The sequence below is a fragment of the Nerophis ophidion genome, linkage group LG02 (genome assembly GCF_033978795.1).
Source record: "Nerophis ophidion isolate RoL-2023_Sa linkage group LG02, RoL_Noph_v1.0, whole genome shotgun sequence".
NCBI lineage: Eukaryota > Metazoa > Chordata > Actinopteri > Syngnathiformes > Syngnathidae > Nerophis > Nerophis ophidion.
The window spans coordinates 76,741,742-76,756,917 of NC_084612.1; the positions used below are offsets into that span (position 1 = coordinate 76,741,742).

The following is a 15,176-nucleotide window of genomic DNA, read 5'->3' on the forward strand; positions in this document are numbered from 1 at the left end:
GCTCATGGTAGTGCAGGATAAAAAAAAAGCAATAAGGTGCATATGTAATTAAATAAATATATATAAATATATATATAAAATAAATGAATATATATAAATACATAAATAGATTACTGTAAAGATAAATATATTGCACTTTTTCACATGTGTCCACGTTTATGGATGTATGTTATATTGTCTTTTTTATTCCAGCAAATTAATCCATTTTGGGGGATAATTTAATTATGATGCGTTCAAGAGTCTTATGGCCTGAGGGAAGAACCTGTTACAGAACCTGGAGGTTCTGCTTCGGAACCTCTTTCCAGAGTCCAGCAGTGAAAACAGTCTTTAATGCGTGTGGGAGGAGTCTTTGCAGATTTTCTGAGCCCTGGTCAGGCAGCGGCTTTTTGCGATCTCCTGTATACTAGATATATACATACGATAGCAGTATTTGGTATTCAAAAAAATAAACAATTAGTCAAGTAGATAGTTATAAGGACTACCCAAGCACCAGCTTGTCTGTCCTGCCCTCACTTTCTCTTCCTCCTGCAATGTCGGTCGCTTGACACAGTACGATTACGGACTGATCTCCCCTGCTGAGCTCTCAAAACTTCCATTTTGTGCCGGGAAATCCAGTTTTTGTCCTTCCTTCCCGGTGTCTTACTGGGTCCTTGTTGGTTTCGCTACTCTAACAAACAACCCACCCAAGGAGTGTGGGCTCAGGGAAGGAGCGCAGAGTTTTATTAATGTCCCGTGATTCAAACAGACAAATGTGACGTACATCGATGGACGGGATGGTGACAGAAAAACCCTACTTTGTGGAAATATATTGGCAAATAGAGTTATTATATATTCTTACACTTTCTGTAACATCTCACGAGGTAACTTTGTGATACCTGGAACAACTTAATTCAGCAGATTGATTGTCAAATCAAAACTTCCGAGTCCGTTGTTTTGTTTAAGAAGAATGTTAAATAATCAAAGTTACAAAAATATAGCATTGCAGAAGTAGTACATCAACTTTGTGAATGCATTTTTGTGTTTTGATGTCCTGAAAGTGAAGTGAAGTTTGGCTTCTTTCTGCTCCTTGTCAATCATGCCAGACGCTTCCTTGCTTTTCTTTTACTGTGAAACAGGAATTGGTGGAAACAACATTTTGACCTGTTATTGACTATGGAGATGTGTTGTACATGAATGCTACTGCTGGTTGTCTCCACAAGCTGGATAATGTTTACCACGGAGCACTGAGATTCATCACCAACTTACTCACCATTGTGTCTTATACTCAATGGTTAACTGGACATCTTTATGTGCTCGACGCCTCAATCATTGGTATGTTTTTATCTACAAAACCATTTTTTATATCACTCCATCTTATCTATCTTGTCTTTTAACTAAAAAACAAGGAAGTCACAATATCCGTTCAATGAATGTTCTTCAATTTGTCACCCCCAAAGGAAGAACTGAATTGGACAAGAAAGCATTAAGGTTTTCAGCACCAAAGGCTTGGAATAACCTTCAATCCAATCTTCAACTCCAAACCCTTGTTACTTTAAATGAGTTTAAAGCTTCTGTGAAAGGATTGCAGTCTACCATGTCTGTATGCACATGTGTCATATGAGCATGTTTTAATGTTGTAAATGTGATGTTTTATGTGTTGTTTACTGTTTTTAATGTAACCTTGCTGCTGCCCTCTTGGCCAGGTCTCCCTTGGAAAAGAGATCTTTGATCTCAATGGGATTTTACCTGCTTAAATAAAGGCTAAATAAAATGCTGTTGCATGTGTTTTGAATTGAATTGAATAAATAATCAAATGAAATGAAGAGACTGTATTCTAATTGTAATTTGTTGATTCACCTTCTGGAAGTATCCTCTCTTCAGCGACTTGTCCCGCACCTGACGGAAATAAACGTAGCCGTAATAATGGCCCTGCTCCCGCTGTAGGAAACACACATGATGTCAGGACATTGGTGTATACAACCATAACTCTCCATCTGTGTGTGTTCTTGTATTTTATCCTTCTTGAGACATCAACAAGGACGAGTACCTTCCATATGAGGACATAAATGATGGTCCCAATACGGAAAACCATTGTATCTAATAGAGCAGGGGTAGGGAACCTATGGCTCTCGAGCCAGATGCGGCTCTTTTGATGACCGCACCTGGCTCTCAGATAAATCTTAGCTGACATTGCTTAACAGGATGACTATTTAATAATTCCGCTGGTAATCACAGTGTTAGAAATATTCTTCAAAATATAAAACATTCTCATGCATTTTAATCTATCTATCTGTTTCTAACGCACCTGTTCAAGAAGTCGCATTAATGGTCAAAAGTATAGCTAACTTCAGAATAACAATGTCATTAAAAAGAATAGGAGATGCACACATTTAGTTGTTGTAATCTGGGAAAGTCCAAATGAACGAGAAGGCGTAGAATTGTACAAGGGTACAAGTCTACAGGTTTCTCTTCTCATTGAGCTAAATTGATTCCTGTCTCTGTTTAATTCCTTGCTTCTTGTCTGTTTAATAGATGTCGTCAGTGTTTGAACCTGACAGTTGTAATTGTTAATAATGTTATATGGCTCTTACGGAAATACATTTTAAAATATTTGGCTTTCATGGCTCTCCCAGCCAAAAAGGTTCCCGACCCCTGTAATAGAGAATGTCTCATTTGCACCCCTGCTGGGGACATCTATCAAAGTTAGGGTGGACGCATAAAGGAGGGTTGTTTCAAATTGACTGTGTGTCAGCTTTAAAAGTGCGCGCCCTCTGGTCAACATATGAAATAACAAGTGAGTTTCAAACATTTTAGGCTCTTCTCCTCTACCAAACATATGAAATAACAAGTGTGTAAGAAATTGTAATGCGCCCCCTTTGGCCAAAATTGATAAAGAAAATAAATAAAAAATATGTATATAGATACATACTGTAATAACTTGAAGTAAATAATTACAGATGTCCGATAATGGCTTTTTTCCGATATCCGATATTGTCCAACTATTAATTACCGATACTGATATCAACCGATACCGATATATACAGTCATGGAATTAACACATTAGCTCGAGTTGCTGTGTAACCAGCTTAGCCTTATAATCTAAGACAATAAAATAAAGAATGGTTTCCTAAAAACTACTATTAGTGCCTACTGTGTTTGGCAATCGACCAGTTAGTAATATAAACTGTTTTTACGTTCGGGATGTTGCTTATTTTACTGCAGCCAGATTGAGCATCCATTGTTTACAAGTAGAGACGTCCGATAATGGCTTTTTTGCCGATATCCAATATTCCAATATTGTCCAGCTCTTAATTACCGATACCCATATCAACTAATACCGATATATACAGTGGTGGAATTAACACATTATTGTGTCTAATTGTGTTGTGATGCGCCGCTGGATGCATTAAACAATGTAACAAGGTTTTCCAAAATAAATCAACTCAAGTTATGGGAAAAAATGCCAACATGGCACTGCCATATTTATTATTGAAGTCACAAAGTGCATTATTTTTTTTAACATGCCTCAAAACAGCAGCTTGGAATTTGGGACATGCTCTCCCTGAGAGTGCATGAGGAGGTTGAGGTGGGCGGGGTTTGGGGGGGCAGGGGGATATATTGTAGCGTCCTGGAAGAGTTAGTGCTGCAAGGGGTTCTGGGTATTTGTTCTGCTGTGTTTATGTTGTGTTACGGTGCGGATGTTCTCCCGAAATTAGTTTGTCGTTCTTGTTTGGTGTGGGTTCACAGTGTGGCACATATTTGTAACAGTGTTAAAGTTGTTCATACGGCCACCCTCAGTGTGACCTGTATGGCTGTTGACCAAGTATGCGTGCATTCACTTGTGCGTGTGAAAAGCCGTAGACATTACGTGACTGGGCCGGCCCGCAACGGCAGTGCCTCTAAGGTTTATTGGCGCTCTGTACTTCTCCCTACATCCGTGTACAGAGTGGCGTCTTAAAAAGTAATAAATGTGACTTTTTGAAACCGATACCGATAATTTCCTATATTACATTACAAAGCATTTATCGTTGGATAATATCGGCAGTCCAATATTATCGGACATCCGTATAAATAATGAAGAGTAATAAAAATAACCAATTACAAAAAAACACACCAAAAAAAAATACTAAAAGCTTACCTTTTTATATTTGCATAGTATATATATATTATTAATGTTGTAAATACACATCTTTGTATATCTAGAAAGGGTGGTCCTGAAGAGGAAGGCATTTTTCAGAGGTCTCAAGAAGGTAACAAACACAATAATGTGTGTGTGTGTGTGTGTGTGTGTGTCCACCTTAAGGCAGGGCGGCGCGTCCCTGTCGCTTGTTTCCAGGAAGCAGCCCAGAGACGACTTTCTGTTGGAACCCTGGCGAAAGCGAAAGCAAAACTGCGTGTCACCGAGGCAACCTGCAAGCAGCAGAAAGAACTTGTTAGGGATGTTGCTACGAGGCAAAAGTATGGCGGGGATGTGGGAGGAGCCTTTGACGACTCGCTAAGCGAAATGAAACTCAAGCTAGTTTGACTTCCTTTCTTTTAAACTCAAGATACTTGCTGACTCGGGGTGTCCAAAAAAGTCGATTTTCTAATTAATTGCGATTCTTATTTCTAACGATTCTCAATCAATTAAAAACCCAAACATTGTACTTATTATTGTTACACTTTATTAAGCATTTCATACAAATACCTTCATTTAAAGAGGACATAATTAAGTAGGGTTTTTTACGGTACGTGTATTTGTATTGAACCGTTTCGGTACAGGGATTTCGGTTCGGTTCGGAGGTGTACCGCACGAGTTCCACACGGACATATTAAGTAGCGCACGTTGTGTAAACAATGCACACCGACGCACCATGTTTTGATTTACGTGGACCCCGACTTAAACAAGTTGAAAAACTTATTCGGGTTTTACCATTTAGTGGTCAATTGTACGGAATATGTACTGTACTGTGCAATCTACTAATAAATGTTTCAATCAATCAAAACAAAACAACAAACGGCATGCTAGCAGCGACCGGGCTACAATAGACTGACCATATGTCCTCTTTTCACCGGATATATCCTCTTTTGTGGGGCTGTCCGGGTGGAGTTTCTTAAATGCCTCAAATGTCATTTTAAGTTAGGGTTGCGTGTATTTTCAATGTACGTTCAGGGTTAAGAAGGGGTTAAAAACAAAACAAATTGTGCGCAGCAACATTGGTGAGGGCGGGGCAGAGACAGAGAGAGCGAGAGAGTTATGATAGATGTGCATGAGTCGCCAGGCTTTGCTTTTTATCCATAGATTTATCAGATTTTATTTTTTATTATCTATAGCAGGGGTGTCAAAAGTGTGCCCCGGATGCCATTTTGCGGCCCACAACTAATGTTTTAAAGGCCCACGGCACATTCTAAAAACACTATTAAAATACACAATAACATAAACAAAAGTGAAATAAAAAAGCTTAAAGGCTAAATGTAATTTAGAAAAAGTTGCAACGTCGACTAATAAAACAAAGCCGTTTTTCTTTTCTTTCAAACTGTCATTGCTCAAATCATAATATTGAATCAAAATCAATGTTATTATGAATTATTGACCTGTCCAAGGTTCCCATTACTTCACATCAAATATTCCACTAAGAAAAATATTTTTGCGGAAGATTTAGCAATTTTGGTAAATAGATAACCAAAAAATGCATATTTTGTTGTTTTCTTACTGTACCGAAAATGTGAAGTGAAGTCTACTTATATAGCGCTTTTCTCAAGTGACTCAAAGCGCTTTTCAGCGTGACACCCAATATCTAAGTTACTTTTAAAGCAGTGTGGGTGACACTGGGAGCAGGTGGGTAAAGTGTCTTGCCCAAGGACACAACGGCAGTGACTAGGATGGCACAAGCGGGAATCGAACCTGCAACCCTCAAATTGCTGGCACAGCCACTCTACCAACCGAGCTATGCAGCCTCGAAGCGTGACTTCTGAACCGAACCGTGACTTCTGAACCGAGGTACGTACCGAACCAAAGTTTTTGTGTACCATTAGACACTTATTGTTAACTGTTTATTGTGATTTTAACATTTTGTTTACATTGATTGTTTTCCATGTTTGTGTTGACATGTACTTTGATTTCTGCCTTGATGGCTGTGGGAATTTCAAATGAAAATATTAACATTTCATATTTTTTTTCTTCTTGTCAATATTTTCTGTAGGTCATGAAAAATATATAATTATTGAAATCGATCAATATTAAAAATACATATTTCTTGATACAGTATTTAGCCTTATTGCCCAGCCCTCTGTGACCCTCAGGAATCGAACCGTGCGGTGCCCTAAGTTTCACAGCCCTACTGCTGACACAAACAACCTTCTTTTTTCTGACAGCGATCAAACATGTTGAAGTAAGAACCTGCAAAGTTCCTCCGTGCTTTGCAAGTCTTTAGGTTGCCACCAGAGGTGGGTAGAGTAGCCAGAAATTGTACTCAAGTAAGAGTACTGTTACTTTAGAGATTTATTACTCAAGTAAAAGTAAGGAGTAGTCACCCAAATATTTGAGTAGAGGTAAAAAGTATGTTGTGAAAAAACTACTCAAGTACTGAGTAACTGATGAGTAACCTGATTACGGCAACAAATAAAGCACAAAAACATAAAAATAGCAGGAATATCTCTTTAGCAACTAAAACAATAATATATATTAAATAATAGTACATCAAAATAAATGGTAACACCCCAATAAGTTTTTCAACGTTTATCAATTACTTAATGAATGACCAAGTCAAGGTGATCTACCTCATATATACATATACATACACACACATACATATCATTTATACACACATATATCATATATATATATATATATATATATATATATATATATATACATACATTTATATATACAGTATATAATTTATATTTATTTATTTTGCCGTTTTTGTTGACATATTAAAGGTGTTTTAATGAATATACATGCATGTTTAACATATAGATTCCTATCTTTCATGAAGACAAGAATATAAGTTGGTGTATTACCTGATTCTGATGACTTGCATTGATTGGAATCAGACAGTGAAGTGCTGATGACGTCCACGTTTTCAAATGGAGGAGAAAAAAAGTTGCTCTATTCTGTCTAATACCACATGAAAGTCGTTGGTTTTGGGCATCTTATTTGTCCAGCTTCCATATTCGTTTTTATACACTTTACAAGAAATACATTGGCGGCAAACTCCGTAACTTGCTAGCTTGTTTGCGCTGGCTTTCGGAGACTCTTATTTTGTTAGCGCAGGCGCGATGGAGCGGCACTTTTATTGTGAAAACAGGAACTGTGTGATCAGTCTTTAGGCTTTTGACGGGAAGTACGGTTGAAATAAAAAAGTGTCTTTTTTCCTTTACACTTTTGATTGATTGATTGAAACTTTTATTAGTAGATTGTACAGTACAGTACATATTCCGTAGAATTGACCACTAAATAGAAACACCCCAATAAGTTGTTCAACTTGTTTAGGACGGGTCATGTGACCGCCTGGCTCTGTTTGATTGGTCCAACCTCACTAGTGACTGCATGTGATTGGTGAAACGCAGGCATGCGTAAATTCTACTTTGAAGCTCTGTCATTAACCAAAACAAACATGAACAGATCGATAAAAAAAAAAAGTAGCGAATAGCAAGCGGAATGTAGATAAATGGAATGGAGTAAAAGTAGCGTTTCTTCTCTATAAATATACTCAAGTAAAAGTATGTTGCATAAAAACTACTCGTAGAAGTACAATTTATCCCAAAAGTTACTCAAGTAAATGTAACAGAGTAAATGTAGCGCGTTACTACCCACCTCTGCTTGCCACAAAAACAATTCTGACTCATGTCAGCACTCCTGGACCTCTGCTGTTATTCAACGTTTCAGATTGGAAGAACTTGAAGAACGGTGGAAACAGGAAAGAAGACCATGAGTCGGGCCTTGAACCTACAGGCGGTCCCTGAACACATCCTCCCCATGAATGTGTGTGTGTGTGTGTGTGTCCACATGGCGTGAGGACCACCCGGCTTGTTGTCAAAATGGCAGTCCTCGCAGGCGTCTGTTGATGTGGGCTCCACTCCAGTGGGCCACGCTGGCAAAGGCAGTCAAGTGCAAAAACTACTGTCACAACTACTTGGTGTTCATGTACAAGCAATGTTTGAAGTCACATTTTAACTTCATTACCTGTCATACAAGTGTAACAGTCAAGTACCGTGGTGCAGTCTAAGTCTACCTCAACTTAAGACTGCCTCGACTTCAAGGGGAACTGCACTTTTTTTGTTTGGGATTTTGCTTATCGATCACAATAATTATGAAAGACATGAAGACACGTCTTTTTGTTAGGATTCTAAAGATGATAAAAACACTTCCAAGATTCAGCTAAAGAGAGTCACCGTTGTAGCCTTCAAAGTCCTCTAAATCAAAACCTGAGAACTTATCAAAACTCTGTTCTATACTTTTAATCAGAAGGGTTCAATCTCTCTCCTGTGCGAGTTTGAAGCCAAAACAACAAACGCACTCAGAGGAGATAATGTTTGAAGAAAGGTGACCGTTTTTTACAAAACTTTTGTTTTGAAGGGGGCATTGCAAACTTCCTGTTGATTTTGTTGGGGGTTGTCAATCTATGAAATGTAGGTCTAAGCGAGACCTACATAGAGGTTTTCGTTTCATGTCTCTCCGACATTCTTACCGGAAGTTACAAGCAGTTTTGTCTGTGTTTTCTTCCTAGGAGAAGTTTTTTCAGTGTTTTATTCCAAAATAGCGCTAGAGCGCAATTTTGAGTTTTGGGGTTTGGTTTTTTTCATTAGATCGCAATATTCGCCAGTCCTTATGTGTGCGCCAAGTTTGGTGACTTTTGAAGCATTTTAAAGGGGTCAAATTACAGCGCAAAGAGGCAAAAATTGCATTTTTGGCGAAAATTTTATTTTGAAGGGGTTTTTGCCAACTTCCTGTAGATTTCTGCTGAAAGAAGTGAGTGTATGAAAATTGGGTCTAAGTCAGACCTACATAGGAGTTTTTGTTTCATGTCGCTATGACATTCCTAACAGAAGTTACATGCAGTTTTGTCTGTAATTTTTTCCTAGGGGGCGCTAGAGCGCAATTTTCATTTTGGGGGATTGGTTGCTTAATATGTTGGGAAGGTTTGCTATACCGACGTGTGTGTCAAATTTGGTGAGTTTTGAAGCATGTTAAGGGGGTCAAATTACAGCGCGTAGGTGCGGAATAATAATAAAACACAGCAGTTTCAATAGGGTCCTTGGCCCATGGCAAAGGACTCCACAGGGCCAAGGACCCTAATAATAGATGCAGCTTCAAAGTCTGCTCCAACAGAACCTTGGGAGCACACCAGACTATTCCGGTTAAAGTTTGCCACGATCCCTGCCATGTTTGTGCCTAATCTCCTGCCGGGACTAAATATCAACTAACGTGCTGCACAAACTGGAAACACAGGTCAAAAGTGTGTTTTTAAGCGTGTCCGATGGTCCCATGTGAAGAATCCAAACGCTTCAGTACCAGCATCAGAGATTTAAAGAGGTCAAACAGGAACTTACCTGAGTTGGAGTCGGGAAAGGAAAGGTAACAAATGCTCGTTTTCTGAAAAGGGAACCAGATAATGATTTAGGTTTTTGACCGGTTCATTTAACCACACAATGGACAACTCATAGCAAATCATTTCAATGATTGTACTCGATTACTTCCACTCACCTCCTTTTCTGACAGTTTGGAATGATGTGGGTAAATAACCTGCAGGACAGTCGAACACAGTTAGCTGGTTAGTGTTGCACCATGTACAAAATAGATCAGTGTTTCTTAACCATAGGGACAATTGTTGGGTTTCTCAGCTTTGGGCCCCTAAGCGGTCCTCAGTTGTAATACACATTTCCACCACTTGTGGCAGTAATGACAACATCAAACAAACAGAAGAAGTCTGGAGCTAAAGTCATGGAGAAGTTTCTTAAGCGCAAAAATGATGACTAAAGCGTTGAAGCTGTGTTTTCATCCGCACTTTAATTTTATTGACAGTCTAGTTCAGGGGTGTCGAACTCAAATACAGAGTGGGCCAAAATCTTAAACGGAACAAAGCCGCGGGCCAAGGTTGAACAAATTAACCTTTTAAGAGTGACCCGAACAAGTTTTGCATTAAATATTGAACAAGCAAGGCTTATATAACTTTAGCGACATGCAAAATCCAGTTTCAAATAATAATAATTAAAAGAATATCAATGGCATATCAAATAAAATTTCAATAAAAATGTCTTTTTTTCTATTTGAAATCTTCTGAGGTAAATATCAATTTTTTTCCACAGGCTAATAATGAATTTGAAAATAAAATAACAATAATGAATGAACCAAACATTCAAGTCTTGGAGTAGCAAGAGAAAATGCATGAATAAAACGTTAATTATTGGTCAGTTTGGTGGTAGTTTCCCAGAAGAGTTAGTGCTGCAAGGGTTTCTGGGTATTTGTTCTGTTGTGTTACGGTGCGGATGTTCACCCGAAATGTGTTTGTCATTCTTGTTTGGTGTGGGTTCACAGTGTGGCGCATATTTGTAACAGCGCTAAAGTTGTTTATACGGCCACCCTCAGTGTGACCTGTATGGCTGTTGACCAAGTATGCCTTGCATTCACTTGTGTGTGTGTGTGTGTGTGTGTGTAAAAGCCACAAATATTATGTGACACACTGTTAGTATGGAGGAAAAGCGGACGTGACGACAGGTTGTAGAGAACGCTAAAGGCAGTGCCTTAAATGCACGCCCCCAATATAGTTTTCCAGGTGGAAATCGGTAGAAATTAGGGGGAGAATGGTTGCCCCGGGAGATTTTCGGGAGGGACACTGAACTTCGGGAGTCCATCGGGAAAATTTGGAGGATTGGCAAGTATGAGTATTAGCGGTGTTGCAGCGGGCCAGCTCTAATGCTAAATTGATATTGCCTCAAGGGCCAAATTAAATTACACGGCGGGCCAGATTTGGCCCGCGGGCCAGAGTTTGACACCCATGGTCTAGTTCAAGGCCTACTGAAAGCCACTACTAGCGACCACGCAGTCTGAGAGTTTATATATCAATGATGAAATATTAACATTGCAACACATGTCAATAAGGCCGGGTTAGTTTACTAAATTGCAATTTTAAATTTTGCACCGGAGTATCCTGCTAAAACATCGCTGTATGATGACGCGTGCGCATGACGTCACGCATTGTAGAGGACATTTTGTTCCAGCACCGTTCCCAGCTATAAGTCGTCTGTTTAAATCGCATAATTCCACAGTATTCTGGACATCTGTGTTGCTGAATCATTTGCAATTTGTTTAATGAATAATGGAGACGTCAAAGAAGAAAGATGTAGGTGGGAAGCGGTGTATTGCGGCCACCTTTAGCAACACAAACATAGCCGGTGTTTCATTGTTTACATTCCCGAAAGATGACGGTCAAGCTTTTCTATGGAACAGAGCGGTCAAGCGAACACGGTTGGATTGGACCACACACACAAAGTACAGTGTATTATGCAGCGATCATTTCGAAAGATCGTGTTTCGAAGAGGGTCCCTTGCGAAGGGCAGAGATGGGCATCGCCACCACTCGCCGACTGGTGCGGAAGAAAGGTGCGGGGCCGACTTTCAGGTTGTACAGGTACGACTATATAATCTCACTAAAAATAAGCAGATAAGGGATTTTCCAGAATTATCCTTGTAAATTTGTCTAATAACATCTGAATTGCTTTGACAGTATAGTTTTTTTCTAGTCCTTCACTCTCACTTTCCTCATCCACGAATCTTTCATCCTCGCTCAAATTAATGGGGAAATCGTCTCTTTCTCGGTCCGAATCGCTCTCGCTGCTGGTGGCCATGATTGTAAACAATGTTAAGATGTGAGGAGCTCCACAACCCGTGACGTCACGCGCACATCGTCTGCTACTTCCGGTACAGGCAAGGCTTTTTTATGAGCGACCAAAAGTTGCCAACTTTATCGTGGATGTTCTCTACTAAATCCTTTCAGCAAAAATATGGCAATATGGGGAAATGATCAAGTATGACACATAGAATGGAGCTGCTATCCCCGTTTAAATAAGAACATCTCATTTCAGTAGGCCTTTAAGAGGTTGTTCAAGTGAATAGTGCTTACAAAGTACAAGGAAGAAGAATTATGAGAATTACTTTCAACCTTATTGAAAATAACATTCTTCATCTCAGTATGTTAATAATGACTGAATTAATTGATTACATATTACAAATCTGTTCTAAATACTAATTCACAGATGTTATTTTATTATATAAGGTCAGTAAATGATGTATATATTTGTAAACGCTCTGAAGTGGGAAAGGGGTAGGATTAAGTAAGCTTTGCTTCTTTCTACTCCTTTTTGGACATGATGTAAAGCAGGGGTCACCAACACGGTGCCCGCGGGCATCAGGTCGCCTGTGAGGACATGATGAGACGCCCGCTGGCCTGTTCTAAAAATAGCTCAAATAGCAGCACTTACCAGTGAGCTGCCTCTATTTTTTAAATTGTATTTATTTACTAGCAAGCTGGTCTCGCTTTGCTCGACATTTTTAATTCTAAGAGAGACAAAACTCAAATAGAATTTGAAAATCCAAGAAAATATTTGAAAGACTTGGTCTTCACTTGTTTAAATAAATTAATTCATTTTTTTACTTTGCTTCTTATAACTTTCAGAAAGACAATTTTAAAGAAAAAATGCAACCTTAAAAATGATTTTAGGATTTTTAAACACATATACCTTTTTAACCTTTAAATTCCTTCCTCTTCTTTCCTGACAATTTAAATCAATGTTCAAGTAAATTTACTTTTCTTATAGTAAAGAATAATAAGCACATTTTAATTAAATTCTTTATTTCAGCTTCTGTTTTTTCGACGAAGAATATTTGTGAAATATTTCTTCAAACGTATTATTATTAAAATTAAAAAAAATTATTCTGGCAGATCTAGAAAATCTGTAGAATCAAAATTTAAATCTTATTTCAAAGTCTTTTGAACTTCTTTTAAAAATGTTGTTCTGGGAAAATCTAGAAGAAATAATGATTTGTCTTTGTTAGAAATATAGCTTGGTCCAATTTGTTATATATTCTAACAAAGTGCAGATGGGATTTCAACCTATTTAAAACACGTCATCAAAATTGTAAAATTAATCTTAATCAGGAAAAATGACTAATGATGTTCCATAAATAATTTTTTTAACTTTTCAAAATGATTTAAATTAGCTAGTTTTTCTCTTCATTTTTTGGGGGGGTTAAATTTTAAAGAGTCGAAATTGAAGATGAACTCATTCATTCATCCATTTTCTACCGCTTATTCCCTTTTGGGGTCGCGGGGGGCGCTGGCGCCTATCTCAGCTACAATTGGGCGGAAGGCGGGGTACACCCGGACAAGTCGCCACCTCATCACAGGGCCAACACAGATAGACAGACAACATTCATACACTAGGGCCAATTTAGTGTTGCCAATCAACCTATCCCCAGGTGCATGTCTTTGGAAGTGGGAGGAAGCCGGAGTACCCGGAGGGAACCCACGCATTCACAGGGAGAACATGCAAACTCCACACAGAAAGTTCCCGAGCCTGGATTTGAACCCAGGACTGCAGGAACTTCGTATTGTGAGGCAGACGCACTAACCCCTCTGCCACCGTGAAGCCCCTGAAGATGAACTGTTTCAGAATTTAATTTTGTTTTTTCCTTTTTTAAACCGTTCAATTAAGTGTTTATTTCATCATTTATTCTCTACAAAAAACCTTCCGTAAAAGGAAAAAAAATGTACGACGGAATGAGATAGAAATACCAATTATTTCAATATATATATATATATATATATATATATATATATATATATATATATTAAATGTAAATTGAGCAAATTGGCTATTTCTGGCCATTTATTGAAGTGTGTATCAAACTGGTAGCCCTTGGCATTAATCAGTACCCAAGAAGTAGCTCTTGCTTTCAAAAATGATATGAAACTGTGATGTATTGTGAAGTGAAGTGAATTATATTTATATAGCGCTTTTCTCTAGTGACTCAAAGCGCTTTACATAGTGAAACCCAATATCTAAGTTACATTTAAAGCAATGTGGGTGGCACTGGGAGCAGGTGGGTAAAGTGTCTTGCCCAAGGACACAACGGCAGTGACTACGATGGCAGAAGCGGGAATCGAACCTGCAACCCTCAAGTTGCTGGCACGGCCGCTCTACCAACCGAGCTATAGTTAAATTTTAAAGAGTCGAAATTGAACATAAACTATATTTCAAAATTTTATTTTCTCCTCTTTTAAACCGTTCAAAGTGTGTTTTCATCATTTATTCTCTACAAAAAACCTTCCGTAAAAGGAAAAAAAATGTATATTAAAAAATACCCATTTTTTAAATAAATATATATATTTATTTATTAAAGGTAAATTGAGCAAATTGGTTATTTCTGGCCATTTATTTACGTGTGTATCAAACTGGTAGCCCTTGGCATTAATCAGTACCCAAGAAGTACTGAAAAACAATTAAAAAGAAAAGAAACACGTGTATATTTAGTTGTTGATAAGCAGTAAGTGGCCATCTTAAAGGGGCAGTAGGGTCTCTCGTCCGGGAAATAGCCGGATCCCCAAATACAGAACAACTTTTAGAGCCATGTTGTTGTGGACATTTGTGTCTCTCACCTCCACAGCTTGTCCCAGCTCCAGGTCGAAGCCCACCACACAGATGCAGTGCAGCCAGGCAGAGAAGCGGTCCCAGGGCAGCAGCAGCACGGTGTCCCCCGGCTCCTCGTCGCCCCCAGGCCCGGCCGGCAGCGTCATCTCCTCGGCCGGAGAGATACTACTAGCGTCGTGGTCGTCCACATCCTCCGGCTCTTCCACCGGCTCCCCGAGCTCCTGCGGGCCTCGCAGAGCCATGCCGACGGCCCGAGAGAATGTTGTTGTTGTTGTTGTTTTCTTCTTCTTCTTCTTCTTCTTCCTCCCAAAGTCTGCTGATGTTGTTGATGTCCGCTCCTGCAGCACTTAGCGACTTAGCTAGCACTTAGCAACTTAGCTCGCCGAAGATGCAGGAGACATCCGAGAGCGGGAGTGACGTACGGACATGACGTCATCACGTCACTTCTGAGTTGCGTTCAAGGCAAGATCGGAAATTTTACAACACCTGTCTAGTTTTTTTTTGTTTTGTTTTGTTTTTTTAAAGGTTTATTTATAAATTTCAACAATTACAAACAGTAAGTCAAAC

General features: G+C 38.9%; 1 protein-coding gene and 1 long non-coding RNA gene across 3 annotated transcripts in view; both read right to left on the reverse strand.

The window, feature by feature from the left end:
• Window positions 1–15,043, reverse strand: part of dennd6aa (DENN/MADD domain containing 6Aa) — a 42,099-nt gene extending 27,056 nt beyond the window's left edge. For both annotated transcript variants that reach the window (XR_009804951.1, XM_061891722.1), the window contains exons 1-5: window positions 14,618–15,043; window positions 9,668–9,706; window positions 9,514–9,556; window positions 4,277–4,389; window positions 1,837–1,917 (exon numbers count right to left, since the gene is read on the reverse strand). Coding sequence is in view for 1 of the 2 variants with exons in the window: in XM_061891722.1 (XP_061747706.1) it covers window positions 1,837–1,917; window positions 4,277–4,389; window positions 9,514–9,556; window positions 9,668–9,706; window positions 14,618–14,851 (510 nt within the window). In the remaining variant the exon portion in view is untranslated. The remainder of the gene's footprint in view (window positions 1–1,836; window positions 1,918–4,276; window positions 4,390–9,513; window positions 9,557–9,667; window positions 9,707–14,617) is intronic.
• LOC133546085 (uncharacterized) overlaps window positions 1–15,176 on the reverse strand; it is a 424,415-nt gene that overhangs the window by 158,579 nt on the left and 250,660 nt on the right. The window lies entirely within an intron of this gene.